The sequence below is a fragment of the Perognathus longimembris genome, chromosome 2, assembly GCF_023159225.1.
Source record: "Perognathus longimembris pacificus isolate PPM17 chromosome 2, ASM2315922v1, whole genome shotgun sequence".
In the NCBI taxonomy this organism is placed as follows: Eukaryota; Metazoa; Chordata; class Mammalia; order Rodentia; family Heteromyidae; genus Perognathus; species Perognathus longimembris.
The window spans coordinates 83,623,161-83,643,095 of NC_063162.1; the positions used below are offsets into that span (position 1 = coordinate 83,623,161).

The 19,935-nt window shown below is 39.5% G+C and overlaps 1 protein-coding gene across 3 annotated transcripts in view; it reads left to right on the plus strand.

The window, feature by feature from the left end:
* Cpvl (carboxypeptidase vitellogenic like) overlaps positions 1-5,355 on the plus strand; it is a 117,146-nt gene extending 111,791 nt beyond the window's left edge. For all 3 annotated transcript variants that reach the window (XM_048339611.1, XM_048339612.1, XM_048339613.1), the window contains one exon: positions 4,912-5,355. In XM_048339611.1, the coding sequence (XP_048195568.1) occupies positions 4,912-5,019 (108 nt within the window). In that variant the 3' untranslated portion in view covers positions 5,020-5,355. The remainder of the gene's footprint in view (positions 1-4,911) is intronic.
* The last annotated feature ends 14,580 nt before the right edge of the window (positions 5,356-19,935 follow it).

A 19,935-nucleotide genomic window follows, 5' to 3' on the forward strand; every position in this document is an offset into this window, starting at 1 on the left:
TGATTCGTGGACCCAGTGGCATCTACAGGCTCATTTATCCTTTTATCTGCACTAGGCCATGAATGGAGCTACTTACTATTGCCCATTCACTCCCAGTCTGTGAGTGTGCAGTGTGCTGTCTGTAGTGCACCCCTCCTTCCATGAGCCTGTTCACCCATTCTCTGGCAATAAATAGGTCCTCTAAGTCACATGCCCCTCCTAGCTTACAGACACAACTGCATCAGCAAGCTCATCATGGATGTCCTTCTGTATTCTGGCATCTGACAAGGAACCCATAGTAAGTCTTCTCTTCCGTGGCCATGTCTCTAGATCCAAGGGAAATTGTATATATATATATTTTTTTTGGCCAGTCCTGGGCCTTGGACTCAGGGCCTGAGCACTGTCCCTGGCTTCTTCCCGCTCAAGGCTAGCACTCTGCCACTTGAGCCACAGCGCCGCTTCTGGCCGTTTTCTGTATATGTGGTGCTGGGGAATCGAACCTAGGGCCTCGTGTATCCGAGGCAGGCACTCTTGCCACTAGGCTATATCCCCAGCCCCGAAATTGTATATTTTTAAAAAGTAACAGTGCTTTACATGTTTGCATATACCTTTTAAATTTATGGAGCATCCAGGACCCCCTGAACATATGGAACCCATGAATTTAGAGGCACCTAGAATATAATCCTAGCTACTCAGAAGGCTGACATCTGAAGATCAAGGTTCAAACCCAGCCCAGGGAATAAAGTCTAGGATGCTCATATCTCCAATTAACTCCTTGAGCTCAAGTGGTACAGTGCCAGCCTTAAACGAAAAAGCTAAAGGACACTAGTAACAGGATCACCAATAAAAAAGGTAGGAACATTGCTCTAACTTAGGTTGATAAAGACTTGATCACTGTTGGAAGAATAGTTCTAATGATTAATGTTTTCATATCTTGGAGAAGTATTATGCCAGATTGTACACAGACATCATTCCATTAAATATTCACACTGCTAACAAACCCCCCCAAAGGAATATTTCTTTCCTCATAGCAAAGTCAAGAAAATGAAAGCCCAGAGAGGCTCAAAGACACACAGCTTGCACATACACCTTTTTGATCCTGAGCCCTAGCTATGAGACCCTGTCCTGGACCCCGGCTGCAGCTCTGGTTCTGAAGGCGAGGTGACCTTCAGCTCAGGCATATTCAGTTCACTCTTTCTCTGGATCTTTGCTGGCACTCATCTCCAATTGAAGCAGCTGGATTTTGTCATGCAGATGACTTTTGAAAATGGCTTCAGTCTAGCTAAGATTACACAGAAATCCCTCATCAGATCTCTGCTGATGGCAAAGATTTGGACAGATGAGACTCTGCAGGGAGGGAATTCTAGCCCTACATTGTGGGGAAGAAAAGGTTTCCTCTAGCGTTACGGGGTCCCCTGTCATACTTGCTTACTTTCAGTCTATGACCAACACGGGACATGTTTCCAGATGCCAGTGTTGGTTGAGGAAATATTGTGACATGGAAACAGTAGAAGTGAGACCAAAACCATGCATTATGAGCAAGAAAGGCTAGGCTTCTTCACTGGGTTTTGAACTCAAGCCAGCCAATTCATGGTGTAGGACACCAGCACTGACCAGATGTGACCAGGCTCTGTTCAACAGAGAGAGTAGCAGGCTTTTTTTTTTTTTTCTGTTCTGTGGTAGACAAAAGTTTTGCCAATCGTCCATTAATCATGGGCACAATTGTAAAACATTGTTTTCCTTCTTGTGCAAAAGCTTTTTGGCCTTGTACTTGAGCTCACTGCAGTGAAGTTACTGACCCAGGAAGTACTGTGTCTCTCTCACTGCTGACCACAACAGCCTTATGAAAGGACTTTCGGCACTTGATTGATTGAGAAACAGCTCAGTCTTCTTGTTGCTGGCATAATTATCTGGCACAAATGTTCTCGATCCATGGCTCTGTCTGGTTTTAATGATAAGGCTAAGAGTGTAGGTGCTTGAGTTGCTGAGAAAAGTCAAGGGTAGAAGAAACATGTACCAGCTCCAATGGGCAATTGGCCAAGTTGACCCTGTATTGTAGTCTTGAACAAAACATTGCTCAAATGATCAACATGTGTATATGCAGGGTTATGTACAGTCTGACTCAGAGCTTTGAAACAGCAACAGAGACAGACTGGATGTAAAGACAAAGATGCCAAATCTTTTATCCCATTTTAATCACCCGGTATTTGTAGGCTCCAGTCAAGAGTTAGTGTTTGTAGCAAAAGCAGAGCTGTAGTTTATGAAAAGTAACCCAGGCAACTGTTATCATAACTCACACAATAGTGGTATCTGTTATCTCTCAGCAGGTAATGGGGAACTTATAATACATTCATTGCTCAGCTATCTAGCCTCAAAACTAGCCATTTTTAACTTAAGTGAAAAGTGAGTTATTTAAGTCATTTTAAGTTAAACAAATGAAAGGTCTAAAGGTGTTGCCCAGTGGCACACTGACAACCTAGCAAGTACAATGCCCTGAGTTCAAACCCTATGACAACCAATAAAGAATGAATAAGTAGCAGGAAAAAGGGAAGGAAAAGTAGAATGAAGAAGAGGAGGAAGAAGAGAAGCTAGAAAATATATTTAGGGGTTTTTATTTTTGTTCCCCTCACCCTTTGGTAGAAATTTCCCTTGTTTTATGTCATTTGTGTAGCCCCAACAGTCACAATGGGCTCCTAGACTATAAACATTTGGCCTTATGGTTTTACCTGGTATTTTATGATGAAGCAGTTGAGAGAGCACATGGATTAGGACAGAAGAAAGCATATACTCTCAGTGGGAAGAAAGTTAAGGGTCCAGAATTCATTTGCCTTTGTCACTTTGCAATAGTCCCTACCTGTTTCACTTGGACATAAATGATAGATGGGCTCCATAGTGATCCCAGTAGGGCACAGTGGAAACAAGTGTGGTATTAAGCAAAAGTTCATATTTATATGTGAAAGGTGTCAATCCAATTCCAGGCCTATAAATGTAGTCTTACCCCGCTTATCTGTCCCCAAAGGGCTGTGAAAAGGTGGGGGAATGTGTTCTCTGGCTAACTGTAAAGCTGAGTTCAAATACCGAATCATTGAACAAGTATTATGCTTTGATTAAAAACACTGATAGACCAGGTACAATGTCCCACATCTGTAATTCTCCCTAACCTCTGAAGAGGAGAAGCAAAACTAGGATTGTAGGTTGTGGACCCAGAACAGCCAAAAAGTTTGTGAAACACCATATTGATCAGTAAAAGACTGGTGTGTAATGGCATAAGCACAAGACTATTCAATAAATAACTAGAACAAAAAGGACTGAGGGACTGGCTCAAGTACCTGCCTAGCAACCACAAGACCCTAAGTTCAAATCCCAATACTACAAAAATAAATAAATAAGCAAACAAAATTAGCATTTTAGGAAATGCTCATTGGTATTTGTGTCAAAGGCATGATTCTAACCAGTTAGCTCACCTCCAAGTATGTAATTTAGACAAATAACCCCATATTTTCAGACTACCCCAGTCACCTGAGCACTTATGTAAATGATTTTGCCTAGAATTGTGCACTGCACAAATGTGGACAGCTTTAAATGACAAGGTAAAATTTATCTTATAATGTTGATTCCATTAGCCACCAATAAAATGGCCGTTGCTTGGAAGGAGATTGTTTAAATGCACTAAATCTATTATTTGCTTCTTTTTTAGTTTCTTTAGACTGAGGTAGGTAAAAGAGAGAACCCAGATTCTTCTGAAGAGCCTTGTGAAGATGATCTTTGATCACTGTGCTTAGCAGGTATAAGTCACTGACATGTTGGGCATTGATGACTCATGCCTGTAATCTTAGCTGCCCAGAAGGTTGAGATCTGAGAATTGAGGTTTGTAGCCAGCTGGAGCAAAAATGTCCATGAGACTCTGATCTCTAGTGAATCAGCAAAAAGTCAGAAGTGGAACTCTGGCTCAAGTGGTAGAATGCCAGCCTTGAGAGAAAGTGCTAAGAGATAATGCTCAGGCCATGAGTGTAAACTCCAGTACTGGAACTGGCATACACATACACATACACACACACACACACACACACGCACACACAAATCTGTCACAAAGTGACAGCTTTATTGCATGTGTGCCTCACTTAGGGGACTAGTAAATCCTGTTCATCTGCCATATATGCAGCAGTGGCTATCAAAGTGAATGCTAAAGAGGAAATTGAAATTATAAGGTTGCTATGTACTTGAAATTTTTATATAATATGATACTAGAAAAATATAATGTTCTAACTATGGTGCTCAAAATGATATTTTATTTCAAATCTGAGGACTTTTTCCTTTTGGCCCCCATTTCCTTCTATTTTTCCTTTCTTCTTTCTCTTGTTCCTTTTTTTCCTTCCTTTCATCTTTCTTTCTTTTCCTCTTTTTCTTTCTTTGTTTTAGAAAATCAAAACATTTCGTTATTACTAATAAAATCTGAAACAGAAGACATCCTCAGTTGGAGTGCAGTGGTGGTAATCAAAGGAATTATGGGAGCCCTCTGTTCAGTTACAGAAGAACTTGTCCTGGGATAGACCTCACCAAATCCAGGGCCTCACCAAGTTAAACTCAGAGCACAGCACTCCCAAATGGGGGACAGGAGTAACCAACTCCCTTTCTCCAAAAGGAAAAGACAAATTTCATACAAAAAAAGAAATAATACAACTTTGTGTAAAATCAGATAGCTATAGAAGTTTTTTTTAAGTTTCTACCTTTAAGATATCTACTATTATAGCTATCAGAAATAAGACAATCAGTATCCAAAAGCTTGGATCTATAGGATCTGTTCTGTGTTAGACTCCTCCTCCTCCCATCCATCTCTATGTCTCTCTCCTCTCCAACTCTGATCAATATTTCTTATGTTTTAAATATATTTTAGTCTAACAAGAAGTTTGCATTTTGTCTTTGTTCCCCAAGGTGATTGTTCGGGGTGGAGGACATATTTTGCCCCATGACCAGCCTCTCAGATCGTTCGACATGATCAATCGATTCATCTATGGAAGAGGATGGGAACCTTATAAATGATTAACTAAATCTGATTTCTTTAAAACATATTCAGAGTTTTAATCTTTGAAAAGAACACATTCCAAAAACATCATACAAATGAGGAAAGTATCTTTGTATACTTACAAGATGTTTGTCATCAATAAAATTAACTATCCTTGAAACAAGTGAGCTTTGATTTGGGAAAGATGGTTTTCTACGAAAGAAAGCATTTCATTGGAGTATGGAAGAATGAATTCTTTGGCACTGATTCAGAAAATGGATGGGTGAGATTTGAAGATTTTAACTATGAATTGTGTGTGTGTGCACGCACTCACCCACGTGTATACATGTGCACACATATGCACTGATCTTGGAGCTTGAAATCAGGCCTGGATGCTGTCCCTCAGCTTTTTTGCTCAAGGCTGGCACTCTACTACTTGAGTCACAGCTCTACTTCTGACTTTTTGATGGTTAATTGATGCTAAGAATATCATGAAGCTTCTTGCCCCAGCTAGCTTTGCATCACAATCCTCAGATCACAGCCTCCTGAGTAGCTAGGATTACAGGACAGGTGTGAGCTACTGGTACCCAGTTTAACTAGAAAATTTTAAGGTTTCTCGTGTAAGTAAAAAATTCAGCAAGTTAATAAAGTTGTAAAGAATCTCCCTTTGGTAAATATGATGCATCCAAAGGTGTTTAGTGTATATTATTGCATTAAAAACAGCCATTGCCAGGCACTAATCATTACTCAGGAGACTGAGAAGTGAGGATCGCTGTTTGAAGCTATCTCAGGCAGCAAAGTCCTGAAGACTCTTATTTCCAGTTAATTAGCAAATAATAAAAAGCTGGAAGCAGAGGTCTGCCTCAAGTGGTAGAGCTCGAGCTTTGAGTGATAAAGCTAAGGGACTGTGCTTGGGCCCTGTGTTCAAGTGCTAGCATTTGCACTAGAAGGGAAAAAGAAGAAAAATTAAAGGAAAAAGAAAAGAAAAAGAGAAGATAAAAGGGAAAAGTTGTTATTACCTCCAACAGAATGGGTGAAGTTATAACAGCCTTGGAGAAAAACTTTGTTTTAAAATATAAAATCTTAGCATAAAATGGAGTTGTGGAGTCTCAGAAATAGGAATCCCATATAAAAAGCCTGATGTGTCAATTTATGATAAGGAAAGGGATCTTATGCAGAGAACAAACTTGATCAGCTTTCTTTCCTCTTCTTTCTTCTTTCCTCCTCTTCCTTCTCTAAGACTTTTTGGTTCATTTCAATTATAATCATTTATCAGCTTGAAGGGCACCTTAGATGAGCCATTTCAATTTAAGTTTTAAATTCTCTACTTCCTCTCACCAAATAAAGAGCAACATACTTGTTGGAGTTACAATCTGAGATAACCTGGCACCAAGATACAGACATTTACTAGTCTACATGCATTATTAATTTTCCACATGAATTCCCACATCCTGGCAGACTCTCCTGTTCTGCATCCTGTGTATGTGTCTCTGAAATTCCAACATCATTCCTCAATTACTACTCTATGGGCTGGCTCACTGGAGAATTAAATTTTAAGAGTCAACTCCTGTTCTTGCTGCAAATATTGAGTTTGTTCCTATAACTTCTCATTTCGTGCCTGGTTGCACTCAGGTTTGTTATTTTCCTTTTTTTAAGATTATCTTATCCAGGGTGCTCCTGTATGAGAAGCCATCAAATCAAACATCCTGGTCAAAAACAGATTAATTATTACAGAGAATAGCAATTTTTTTTTCATATATCCCTTTCTGCAGGTTAAGTTAGTGTCATTTTGATCCATAAACATATAGCAGAAAGGTTACTGACCTTGGTTTGAGACCTAGGGTTTAGTCCCACCTGAGCCACCATGTACTTGAGTAGTTTTGGATAATTTGCTTCTCAACCATAACTCCTCAAGTCTCAAAGAAGGTCACCAGAGAAGATTTCATGTGCCATTTCTACAAGAGTAGATGAGACATTCAATCTCAACTATTCATGGATTGCATATATGTGAATCAACATATTTGCTAACAATTTATTTTAACCCAAAAGTCAATATTGGCTTTTTTTTGAGTTCATGGACAAAAAATTGAGTTGTCCAACATACATTCCAGTTATAGGCAAAGGTAACAAACACCATACCTTCTTCTTTCAGCTCTTATAATGTAAGCACAAGTGGCCCTTCAAGGTTTCTTAGTGCCATGTCCTCTGCTTTTCTGGGTACTTTCTGCTACTTATTTTTCTGTCTATGATGGTCCCATGTACAGTACACATAAGTCCTATTTAGTAACCCTAAACACAAGAAGGTTGTGGTATTTCTTTGTATGACTGTTAAATTTTGCCCAGGCATGATTTATACTGTTGGCTCATGAGTTCATTGTGAATGAGTCAAATATATATATTATGATGACTAAGAAACACACATGGAGCAAGATTATGTATTGATTGATTGACAGGAATGTTTTGACCAGAGGCTTGATGAAAAGTAGTTTTATATTTTCCTTAAGAACAAAGGTTTAGAATTTAGTAATTCAATGTGAGAGAATTAGCTATTGACAGAGCATTTTAGCAGAGGGACTGGAACAAATAAAGCTCAATAAGTGGCAATGCCCTCAGGTACTAAGTGGTGAGAGTGGAGGTGGGGAGGGGGACATAACTTTTCTGGCCTTCCACATAGTGACTCTAACTAGCTCATCTGAAGTCCAGATTCATAGAGACTGATTCCTCAGATATTTGGCTTTAAAAGAAGAGGGGGCATAGAATTTCAGAAACCAAAGAAAAACAAGTTTTCTGGAGTCACTCCTTTAACAGAGACTATCCAAGTGGGTTACATACCTTCTGTGAGATTGAGATAACCCATTAATGTCCAGGTTGAAAATTCTAGAATTCTGTCTGTACTTGCTTTATTTCAAAATGAGATCACAGAAATGTTGAGACAAAGCACAAAGGGTGAATCAATGTAATAAGGATACTCACAAGACACCATGTTGGAAATGAACTTTATAACTTGGAGGGGAGGGAAAGTGGGAGAAAATGAGGGAGGGATTAACAATGTTCAACAAGAATTGTACTCATTTCCTTACTTATGTAACTGTAACCCCTATGTATATCATCTTTACAATAAAAAATGAGATCACAATTAAGCCTTATTAATATTTAATGCTAGCTGGTCACTGTGACCTCCCTGAATCCAGATGTAAAATGCTCTAGAGTCTCATGGGACAAGTAGCATTCACAAAAAGGTGGAGTTGTGTGGAGGGGAGCCCACAGAACCTCCTCTCATGGTTCTGAGCCCAGTATTTTGTCAAGGCTTGCAAGTTTGGTTGGTACAGGATTCGTTTCATAAAGACAAAGGCCTCTAATAGTACATCTTTGTACCACTTTGAGCCGTGATGGGAAGCTGGAGTTCAAGTAGGCTTGTTGTGCCCCCTCACTTCCCCATCACCTCATGCAATGTGTTTAAGGAAGCTTTGGAGCCTAAGCCTGAGTTGTGCCTTTTTCTTCATCAAAGACTGGTGTTGTAGACTTACTATCATCTTGTTATGGCAAGTGGCAATTGTTGGTGTCTCACCTAGCAGGTGTTTCTGGAAAAGTATATCCAAACTCTCTCATTTCAGGGTAGAAATGATGTTTTCACAGTTCCTGAAAAAGTTAATTTCATTTCAAAAGAAAACAAAAAACAAAATTGAATCTATGACAAGAGCATTTTGAGAACAGATGTTTGGAAGTGTTTCCATCTTACTATAAGCACATTACAAAAACATTCTTAAAATCCAAAAAAGTTTCAGCAAAAATATTTTCAAAAAAAGATAAATGGCATGAAGCAATACACTTTGGGAACCAGTACAGATCATCTGAGGAGCATGTATCCCATTTGGGTTTAACAAGCTCTGAGAGCTTGTCTTAGTTCTGATGGACTTGGAAGCCATGCAATAAAATAAACTGGATATGGAACCAGACATTAATTGCTACATTATAAAAGGTGTAACCAGGATTTTTTTCCAAAATGACAAAGGCTATCCAACCCAATGATCTAATGAATGAACATTAACAGTAATGTTTCAGAATACAAAATTACTTTGCACTGTAATAAATCAAATGCAATTATAAAGATATTTCAAATTTTACCTCTGTCCTTTTGGAGTTTCTACATTAATTAAAACTTTATAACATATGTGTTATTTAAGAAGTAGTGGCATATTTATACTTTATGAATAAAGAAATAATCATATGCAATTTGGATATACCTTCAACATATTTTTTCAGTATGAGATGGAACCCAGGGCCTCATGCTTACTAAACAGTTACTTTATCAGTAAGATACATACACTCTTAGAAATATTTTAATTATAAAGCTGACAACAAAAACATTTAGACACTATTTTTTGGGAAGAAATGTCAAAGAAGACTTAAACTCTGAATTGTTTTTACTAAATTAAAAGGTAGCATCTGCCAGGCACCAATGGCTCATATCTGTAACAGATACTCAGGGAATTCAGATCAGGAGTGTTGAGGTTGGAAGTGTTCCCTGGAAGAAAAGTCTGAGAGATTTCATCTTCAATCAATCAAAAAAAAAAACTGGACTGGAGTAGTGGCTCAAGTGGAAGAACTACCAATATGAGCAAGAAATTTGATCAAAAAAGTGAGGCCCTGAGTACAAGTCCTGGTATGGGCAGGAATAGAAAACAGAAAGGAAGGGGAGGGAAAGAGGGAAGAGGAGGGAAGAAGGAAGAAATGAGAGGAGAAGAAGAGAAGAGAAATTCACATTTGAATTGTGATTCTCTGAAATGTAGCTATCATTTAATGGTTTATTTATCTAAAATCCCTAAATTATCTTTTCCTGTGCCACAAAAAGTATGATCAGAAACCAAGGTCTTAGATTCTGTAACAAGTGCTGGTTTAAGGGCAGACTTACAGGAAATCCAGTGCTCCCTTCCTTCCTTCTTGTGTGTAACAAGCTTACTTTTTCATGAAACAGGGGCCATTGTTGTGTCACTCTTTTGCTATTTAAGCCCCAATTCTAAGCTCAGAAGCCATTTTTAGTCAGGTATGGTTGATCACTGCTGGAATTCAAGCTACTTAGGGGACAGATATAGATGATCATGGTTTATCCAGCATAGGCAAAGAAGTTCTCAAAACTATCTCAGTCTGCAAAGAACTGGGCTCTGGGGCACTTGCCTCTCATCCTACATATGCAGGAAGTGTGGATAGGAAGATCTTAGTCTAGACTGGCCAGAACATAAAAGTGAGACCCTGTTTTAAAAATAACTAAGGCAAAAAAGCCTGGAATATGGCCCAAGTAGTAGAGTGCTTATCTAGCCAATTCAAGGCCCTGAGTATGAATTCTGGTACAGTTCCAAGGAAAAAATGAAAGAAACCATTTTGTTCTTCTTGCTGAACCCTTGAGGGACAATCTCTGGTCCTTAAAGCTCACAACAAAGATGACTGGCTGACATCACTGTCACACAAGGAGTTTGTAGCCTGGCATCACTTCCAGCTACTTGCACAGATGTGTTCACTTTTATTTGTATATTTTCATGGTTATTGCTATTAACATTCTGAATATTGAAAAAAAAAAAACTATTCCTAAAACAGACCTAGAAGTGATTCATTTTCTTGCCCCTAAGACATCAAGCCTAGGCATTAAAAGCAGATTGTTGTGATTTATATCTGCTGGAACCCAAGGAAAGACATCTGTTCAATCACTTTAAAGGGGTTTTGGCAACCTTGGGAATGTGACACTGGACTGGGTGCATTCCCCTAGGCTTTGTGCATTTAAGGAGGAAGCCAGGGCTGTGGTTGATGCCTAACAAGATTTTACAGGAGACTTCATTTCATCTAGCCAGATCTTTTGAGCAAAAATCTTTCTCTTCATTTTTTACTTTTAAAATTGCAAAAGTAAAGATTTTTCATTGCAAGGAAGCATAACATGAAAACTCCTCCATATCAATCTTACTTCATACCCAGTGACTACCGCTGATGAAGAAAGATAATAATTGCCACCAAAAACAAAACAGGTGTTGCTAGAAGAAAGTGACTTTGAATGCCAGATGCTCAAAAATCAGAAAAATAATAGTAAAAAACTGTCCACCAGATGCAGATGTCAAAGCTCAGAAGAAAGATGAAAGCCAGTCTCTACATCTTGACATTCAGCGAATACTCACTGGCAGTTACTGGCAATTTCCAAAAGAATATTTACAATCAAAACTCGCATGTAAAGCAGGATGCCATTGGCTCAGGCCTGTAATCCTAGCTACTCAGGAGGATGAAATCTGAATGTTGAAGCTCAAAGTCATGCTGGGCAGGGAAGTCTGTGAGATTCTTATCACCAATTAATTACTAAAAAGCTGGAAGTGGAACTGTGGCTCAAGTGGTAGAGTGCTGACCTTGAGTGGAAAAGCCAAGGGATAGTGCCTAGGCCTCGAGTTCAAGCCCCAATACTGGCAGAAATACATAAACACACACACACACTCTTTACATATACATCCTATAATTTCTGGAGGCACCTTAAATTTTCATACATGAATCAAAAGGAGAATAAAAAGTGCTGTGACTGCTGAGGAAGAAAAAGATATTGGGTACAGAGAACAGGAAATCCAAGTGCCTATATCAGTAGAAGTTCTGAAGAAGACCTTCCCAAAGTCCTGGTCTAATTATATTAGCTATCTCATAGAATCGTGTGCTATATTTAACCTTCTCAGAGACAAGGTTTGTTCTGGGTACTAAAGACACAGAGATAGGTTGCAACTTGCCCCTAGACCCTCTAAATAGGAGGGAGAGAGAAGGTGTGGCCAGTGCATGAGAATGGTAACCCCAGCTCCCTTCTGTTTATGCCTGGAGAGCACACTATTACTCATGGCAGGGATAAGGCAGAGGCTTTGGGGTAAAAACAAACATCAAATATATAGATTCTACAAAAAAAAAAAAGCTTAGAGTAGTGCTGCACTGGAAAATTGAATCTGGTTTGGTCTGAATGGTGCACGTAGAGGAGAATGATTTTGTTTACTCAAATACGATCGTCCATTGAGGGTGAAATTTCAGCAGGGCATGTTTCCCTTGGTAGGGCTGAATGTAATAGAAGAAATGGGATTGCTAAGATGCCGCTGCTCCCTTAAATGAACTCTTTTGTCCCTGAAAACTGTCATATTTGCTAAGTTGGAACAAGTTCTGGTTTCTTACATAATAAGAAACAACATTCACTTCAGGTTTCATAGGCATACAAATACACATATTTGGCCTCTGTAGTCAAAAGCCTTCCTTGCTGGAGGATCGAAGACAATAAGGATGTATCAGCCCACAAAGCAAGTGATTGTGAACCTTTGTTCCAAATTTTCTGCTATTTCCAACTTGCCATTGAATTTCTTTCTCTCTCACTCTCTGTCTTTCTCTTATCTCTCTCCCACTAAGCAGTGATAAGAATTGAGAGTCCATATTTGATTTAGAGCATTGCAAGGAAAAATAATTAAGTGATCTTATATTATTTTGAAATGTTTAGGAAAGGACCCCAAAACTAATTATCTTAAAAGCACTAGTGCCAACAGCTCTCATGGAGAAATCTTTCCATAAGAGAAAATGTTGGTAAGGCTAAGAATATAGGTCTGTGTCATTCTCTCCTATTTATTACTTCATGCAAATCCCTACATTCTCAATAGCAGGTAACTCCCAAGGAAAACAGCAGATCAGAATCCAGCGGTGACTCTGGGTGACAGGGTCATATGACATGGACGTAGTAAACTTGAGACCAAGATGCACCATTGTAAGCAAAACAGGAAAGGATCTTTTATTGAGACTTCAGCTCATGAACATAGGGAGCTAATGTTGACTGAAAAGGAACAGTAAGCACTGATTGATTTTCTGGGGTGGGGAAATCTGATAACTTTCCATTAGTCAGGGACATAGTTTCAACAGATGTCCTTCGGATGTGTAAATATGGTGACTTACCCCATGAACTGTTGAGTTATTCATTATCTTGTACAAATGCTCTAGCCTCATGGTTGGTTGTGGGCCTTACGATAAAGCTAAGTATCTATAGATTATTGAGTTCTCAGAAAGCCAAGGCTAAGCTAGCAGAAACACATACCAGCTCAAATGGTCAATAACAGGGTTAACTTGAACTTTATCCCTGGATTATATTCTTAGATGAAACATTTTTTAATGATCAACATGTCTACAAGTAGAGCTAAGTAGAATCTGAGCCAGTTCCAGATCATTTGGGGAAGGAGATATTTCAGTAACTCACCTCCCACTCCTATCTCCGCTTTGTATGTCTATCTCAAACTTCCCTGCTTTTATTTATTTGTACTTATTAAGTATTTGTACAAAGGTATTTCAATTCAACATGTCAGTTTGAAAGTACAATTCATCGTGATCAATGTCACCATTTCTCTGACTGCTTTTAGATTTATCTAGTCATAAGAGGCTCTCAGTCTGTCAACATCAACCCTTCTGTTCTAATGTGATAATTTACAACTAAGCTATTGAGAGAGTATCAGGGTGCAGAAGGAAACAACTACTCCCCCCCACACCATACTTCTAGCAAGTTAATGGTCCAGAATTATTTGCATTTTGTCCCCTTATGGTCCCTACCTTCCTCAGAAAGAGTCCCTACCTCCTCCCAAAGAGTACAATACCTTTTGGCTTGCCCAGCTCGAATACAAAGTCAGCAATAGCTTTGCATCCCAAAGCTAGTCTCTGTAGACTCAAGATGCCTTTAGAGCACCAGAAGGGGATCATTTACTATGGTCAGGCCATAAGTGAAATTTTGGCCAGTAGGCTGCCTGGATTTCAGTAAGTCAGTTTACCCATTTTTCCATTCCTGGATAGTTCTCAGTGTCATCACAAACTGAGAGAACCTATTCTCCATTGATTCCCAGAGCTATGCTATGAACATTGTTTTGGTAGCTTCCTAGATACCCTTTCCTCTGTAAGAGTACAGTGAAAGCAATACTTCCATGGGACTATAGTTGAATGTCATTAGTGGTTAACTTTCCAGTTTAGCCATCAGGTTACAGAATGATCAAGGCTTCATGGTGACTTCAAGTAGACAGTGACTGAGGCTACTTCATAACTGGGACTCCATTCTGTTCTCCCTTTTGATTAGAGCATGCACCTGTCTTCATCTCATAGAGTTGTATACTATTTGGTGGAAATATGGTTTTGTTATTGTTGGCTGGGTCCAATGGAATGTGAAGATGCTGAGTAGCAGAAGGGTGGGTGTTCTGGATTGTGTCTCCAGGCTTTGGGGTCCGTATCTAAATTTCTAGACATCTTCCGTCTTCTTCTCCCCAACTTACTCAACCAGCCAAGTTTTTGTTAGCTCATTCTAGAAGGAAACAACAATGGTAGGGGCTAGAGTGGGAGAAAGAGATTGCCCAGTTTTCTCTCCTTTGGCAATGGGAGCAGCAGGGCTTACAGCATCTGCCCTGAGAAGCTTCTCATGGGATTCAGCCAAGGAATTCTGGCAGCTTCCCACACTTTGGACAAGAGACCCCTGCTTTGTTCGCCTCTCAGCCTTTCCAGAAGATATTTTTTAAATCAAGTCTTGGATTCTCCTCTAAAAAATATAAAGCACTTTCTGTTTTCCTGTTTAGACATTGAGTGAGCAACCTTCCTTATTATCTAGCTTTAAAAATTGTTTTGAGAATGTATCATGCACATATGAGAAGACCAGTTAATGCATATTTAGGTTGTCCTCAACCTTCTATTTAAATCAGGAAGAGCTATAAGGACATTTTCTTCTTACAAAAGTATTGTCACAACATCTACTTGACAATGGTTTTTTGTCTTCCTTCATTTGGAATTAAACACACTAAAGCTCTTATGTAGGGATCCAAAGGGTTGACATAGTAAATAGGATGAAGTTAGATTCAGGAATCCAGAGAGCATCCAGCTGCTATGGTTATTTGTTGCTGAATAAATGTTCTACAGTGTTGTCCAGGGTGTCTTGGCTTTATCTCTTCCAAATGAATTGTCAGCCTCATGAGGCTTGCTTTTGTCATCATCCAAATATGTAAATGGCTTGTATGTGAGGTAATAGGAATATCATTCTTATCTCTGGTTAGTGTCATCTGAATGTATCATTCAACAAGAAGTCTCAAAAGATGTTTAATACCTTCATGTGAGGTTTTCTCTTGGGGAAGAAGATGAGCCACAGCCAACACTATCATGAAGCATCAAAGCCAAAGAAAGTTCTAGCTGATTTTATTATTGGGCATACTCCACATCCCTCCCACAGGGTGATGCTCTTAATTATTATTTAGAAAATTATTTCCTTAATCATGAGATACTTAACATGCATTAGAGGCAGTGCTCCTTACCCATTTTGCACAGTCAGTTCCCTCGGCCCCCAGAGGATGGAGGACTGCCCAAACCTGCACCATGCCTTCTGTTGCACAAGGCTGCTCCACTCTCTCGTCTACCGAGTGACACTCTTCATCCAGTCAGCACTAACAATGTCTACAACTCTGTTTTCTGAATCTATTTTCTTTAATAAATTAAGTAGCATCTATGCTATCTTGTTTCAAATTTTAGGTGTATAGACACCTCTGTCATCCTATTTCCAGCTCTCAGACTTGTTGGGATCTTCTGAACAGAGAAAGGCTGGGTCCTGTTTACAGTTGCCATGCCAACTTCCTGTTGGCTGTCCTTTGCTTGAGGAAGATTTCTGTCCAGCTGGTACACATTGTCATAGCAACTTGTCGTGTGATGGGAATCCTGAAACCTCCAAAGTGTCCTGGTCAACAGGCTTATAGCACTTCATTCCTAAAATGAATATCTTGGTCAACAGGCATGCAGAGCTACATTCCTAAAATGAATATCCAGTCCTGTCCCATGAGGAGTCAATGTCTATGATCCTTAACATAATCCCTTTACGGCAGAAATCCTTGGCAAATCCAAACTGTTATGGTACAGAAGCTCTAATTAAAGTCTAAAACCAAAGCTGCTTTCTGGGGGTAATGCTCTCATAGTGTCAACCTCATTGTCAGCCACATGCACAAAATACCTTTCTCATAATCAGCTAATTCTGGTAAGAAATCAATAGTCAAATCCATTTAATTCAAAGACATTTAAATACTATTAAAAGTGGCATTTCCTGCTTGTAAAGTTCCATCCTAGAAGATTCCTGGGCATTGCATTTCCAGATACTCAGCTGAAAAAAGTAAGGAGAGATAAAAGGGAAAGTTTAATTTTCATATTTCAGCAATAGTCACCTGTGGGGACTGCTTTCTCTGCTCCGGCTCAAATGCTTATTCCTTTCTCTCTTATTACCCTCGTATCGTCCTCTCCCCCAACCCTCGGCCTGCAGGTCTGTCGGGGTGAGACGTAGGGGCGTCTCCGTCCTGGCGTGCGCGCGACCCGCGTGGCAATGTGACCGTTTTCCTACCTACGTACATAGACCACGGAGTCAGCTTCTGAGAGCGAACTAACTTTATTGAGAGAGGGGCAAGGGTAGATGATCAGGGGAAGGGGGTTGGCCAGGATTCCCATAGGCCACGAGCTGTCAGGTGACCTCCAAGGGGCTGGTCACTTGACCTCCAAGGGGCTACGTCACGCTGAGCGCGCCAAACCAGGGCGGGGCTGGTAGGCGCCAGGCTGGCTGCCAGCTAAGTCGGGGGTCTCTTTGCCCGACCGGTCTCTCCGGATTCCAATGTATAGAGGATGGAAAGGCCGCATTCCCCAGCTGGGGGAGTTCCTCAGGCCCCTTCCATCTAGGGGGGAAGATGGACCCCAACAGTCACCCATAGCATTATATTCATTTCTAATATTGTTTGCCAATGATGAACACTTAATACATGAAACAGTAGTTATTCAAGAGAAATAGTTACACGGATTTGCTAATTTTCTGGGTAGTTACATCCACAGGTGAGTTTGCACCTTGATCACATACATATATTTGATATATATGTAATATATGTAACACATATAATGTATGTAATAAACACATATACATGTGATGCACATGTTAAAGACTGTTTTAAGAACTCCCCAAACAGTAAGAACTAGAAAATTCCATCCCCAATTTGTCAACAGTACACTGGAGATATCTTTGTTCAGGTACTGTGGCTTAACCTCAGGGCCTTCCACTTGTGCTCATTTTTTTGGCGTGCACAGCTGAAGCTCTACCAATTGAGTTATTCCCCCACTTCTGGCTTTCTGTTGGTTGACAGGACATAAGAGTCTCTTGTATTTGTCTGCCCGGGCTGGCTCTAAACTGAGATTCTCAGCTCTCAGTCTCTTGCGCAGCTAGGATTCTAGATGTGAGCCAGCAGTGCCTGTGGAGATGTCTCAGTACAGCTTGTTTTTGCTGGAATTCCACTTGCAAGCTGTGATGTAGAGAAAATTGCTCAGTGGCTCCACATGGGATGTGATCAGAGCTTACTTGTACTTCTTACTGATGCAGGCCCACTAGATACTCAGATTCAAATAAGCCTCAGGAAACTCCTTCGCTATCAACGACACATTTGGGGCCCACTTTGCCATCTGGGGAAAGGTCATACAGCAATCTGGATTTTGGTTTACATTTTCATTATAAATAAGACCGACTTTTGAAAATTCACTTAAGGATCATTGCCCAGCTTCATCTGGAATGAGGCCAGATGAAGTTTTCAGCTATTAAGTCAGCATTTTTTTTCTAAGTATGAAAATCAAAGTTTCAAACTGTACTTTCTCAACTCTTCAGCCACTGGCTCCAGTAGTTATGAGTGAAGAAGAATAAAATAATGCAGAGTATTTTTCAGAATTAAACGTATTTTGTTTACCCAATGATAAAGGCAACTGAGAAAATTTCATCTTAGTGAGACAGAATAGATAGCTAAGGAGACAGAAGGTTATATTAATTTTAGCAACTATTAAAAGGACCAAACTTGGAAATTAAAACCAGGAAGCAACTGAAAAAGCAGTTAGGTTTCCCTCCCACCTCTCCTCCTTTTAGATGCTAAGTTACAAGGACTGAAGACCTAATAAGGGCTAATTCTGTCCTCTCCTTCGAAATGGTAAAAACTTACCAACTCTTTATAAATGGAGACCATGAAGTTAGTAAATATATAAGTTGGAAAAGAAGCCTTAAAGCTCAGTATTGGCCTTTTTTTTTTTCAATGTGCCAATTCTGGGTCTTGAACTCAGAGCCTAGGTGCTGTCCTGAGTTGTTTTTATTATTTTAGTATTTCAAGGCTGATGCTTTACCACACCTGAACCTCAGCTCTACTTCCAACTTTCTGGTGATTAATTGGAGATAATAGTTTCACAGAACTTTCCTGCCTAGGCTGGCTTTGAACTGTATACTTGGTATCAGCCACCAGCCCCATGCATCCAGTTTAAAGCTTACTCCTACTTCCATGTTTTACATAGACACAGGTCTTACAATTTAAAATAATAAGCAGCAACCATCTTAACCACCTAGAAATGTTACCTAATGTCTTGGGCTTACTAGAAGACATGACCATGTGTATTCTATCAGCTCAGAGGAATAAAGGCAGCTGCCATTTTGAGTCTTGAGCTTCCATCTTCTACATGAGATCAGGAAATTTTCTTCCTTCTTTCTTTCACTCCTTCCCTCCCTCCCTTCCTCCCTCCTTCCCTCCTTCCTTCCCTTCCTTCCTTCCTTCCTTCCTTCCTTCCTTCCTTTTCCTACTTTCAACTTGTTGTACTAATATAACATCCTTGCTAAAACTTTCACCACACAAGACTTCTTTTTGTAAGACATCCTGAAATGTTTTTCATGAGTTTCCATGCTTAGAAGCTCAGAAGCTAAGCAAATCCCTCATCCATTCTCGAATGATATTAACATACCTAAATTGAATTACAGTACTTTCCCCAAATTCAAAATCATTTCTGGATTGAGAAAGAGGAACGAGCATTGGTTTTGCTATTGCTTGCAGCTATGAGCTTAAGTTCTGCTGTGATGTAAGATAGAATTTTTGTTTGTAATAGAAGAAAGAGCTGGCTTTTCTAATACGTAATACCTGGCTGCAGAATTCAGATAGAATTTTTTAAAGCAAGCTAGATGTAAACAGAACAAAAGAATTCTATTTTAAGACTCTTGTTGACTCCTACAAGTTGAACAAGTACAAAATTTCCCTTAAGTTAAAGATGGATAAACAATTCTGTTTTGTATAAAACACCACAAAACTCAAAAGAGAGCCAAACTCAGTTCATTCAACGATAAATTCAGATGCACTTTTACAAAATGTCAGGTAATCTCGGAGCTATTGATACAGAACTGAACACAAGCTCTTATGTGTCCGCCTAAGAGCTCCTTTCCTTAAGGGCTTCTGGATTTAATTAAAATAAAATATCAACAAATTGTTTTTCACCAAATGGGCATAGCTGCCAATGTGCTAAAAAAAAAGACAAAAGATGCTACACAAAGAATTTCTGCAACATTCTTTTCCCTCTCCATGTTTAAGCTCTGAATTTTTTCACTATTGTGCAGATTGTAATGAACAAAACTTTTATATTTATTTGTCCTAAGGAAATTGTTGTTTTCTGGAAACCATCTTGCCAAAAAGGAGAAAAAAGAAATGTTTTCTGGGGAGATTCAGACACAGTGCTGTAAATGATTCTGGCAGGATGAATGGGAAGGGAAAGGATATTAGCAATTGGAAAATGACTTTGTTGCCAGAGGCTCTGTGTGATGACATTAGAAGCCACATGATGGAATTAGACTTGAGGTTGTGTGCAGGTCTGGTTAAGCTCAAAGCATCCAATAACCCATCAAGGATTGACTGTGAGATGGTCATAGAGGCAGCTGAATGTGCCTTTTATTATCTAAGGAATGGGAATGTTATTTTAAAATCCAGAGGTTGGGGAGTATTGAAAAATCATGGCTATAATTCTAAGACACTACAGTCCTACATCTCTACTTACCCCCTTTCAGTCCTGGTTCCAGCCCAGTTGTCACATGGCATCCTTTCATTTGGAAAAAAGCCTAAAAAAATCCTCATTGCTCCACAGGAACA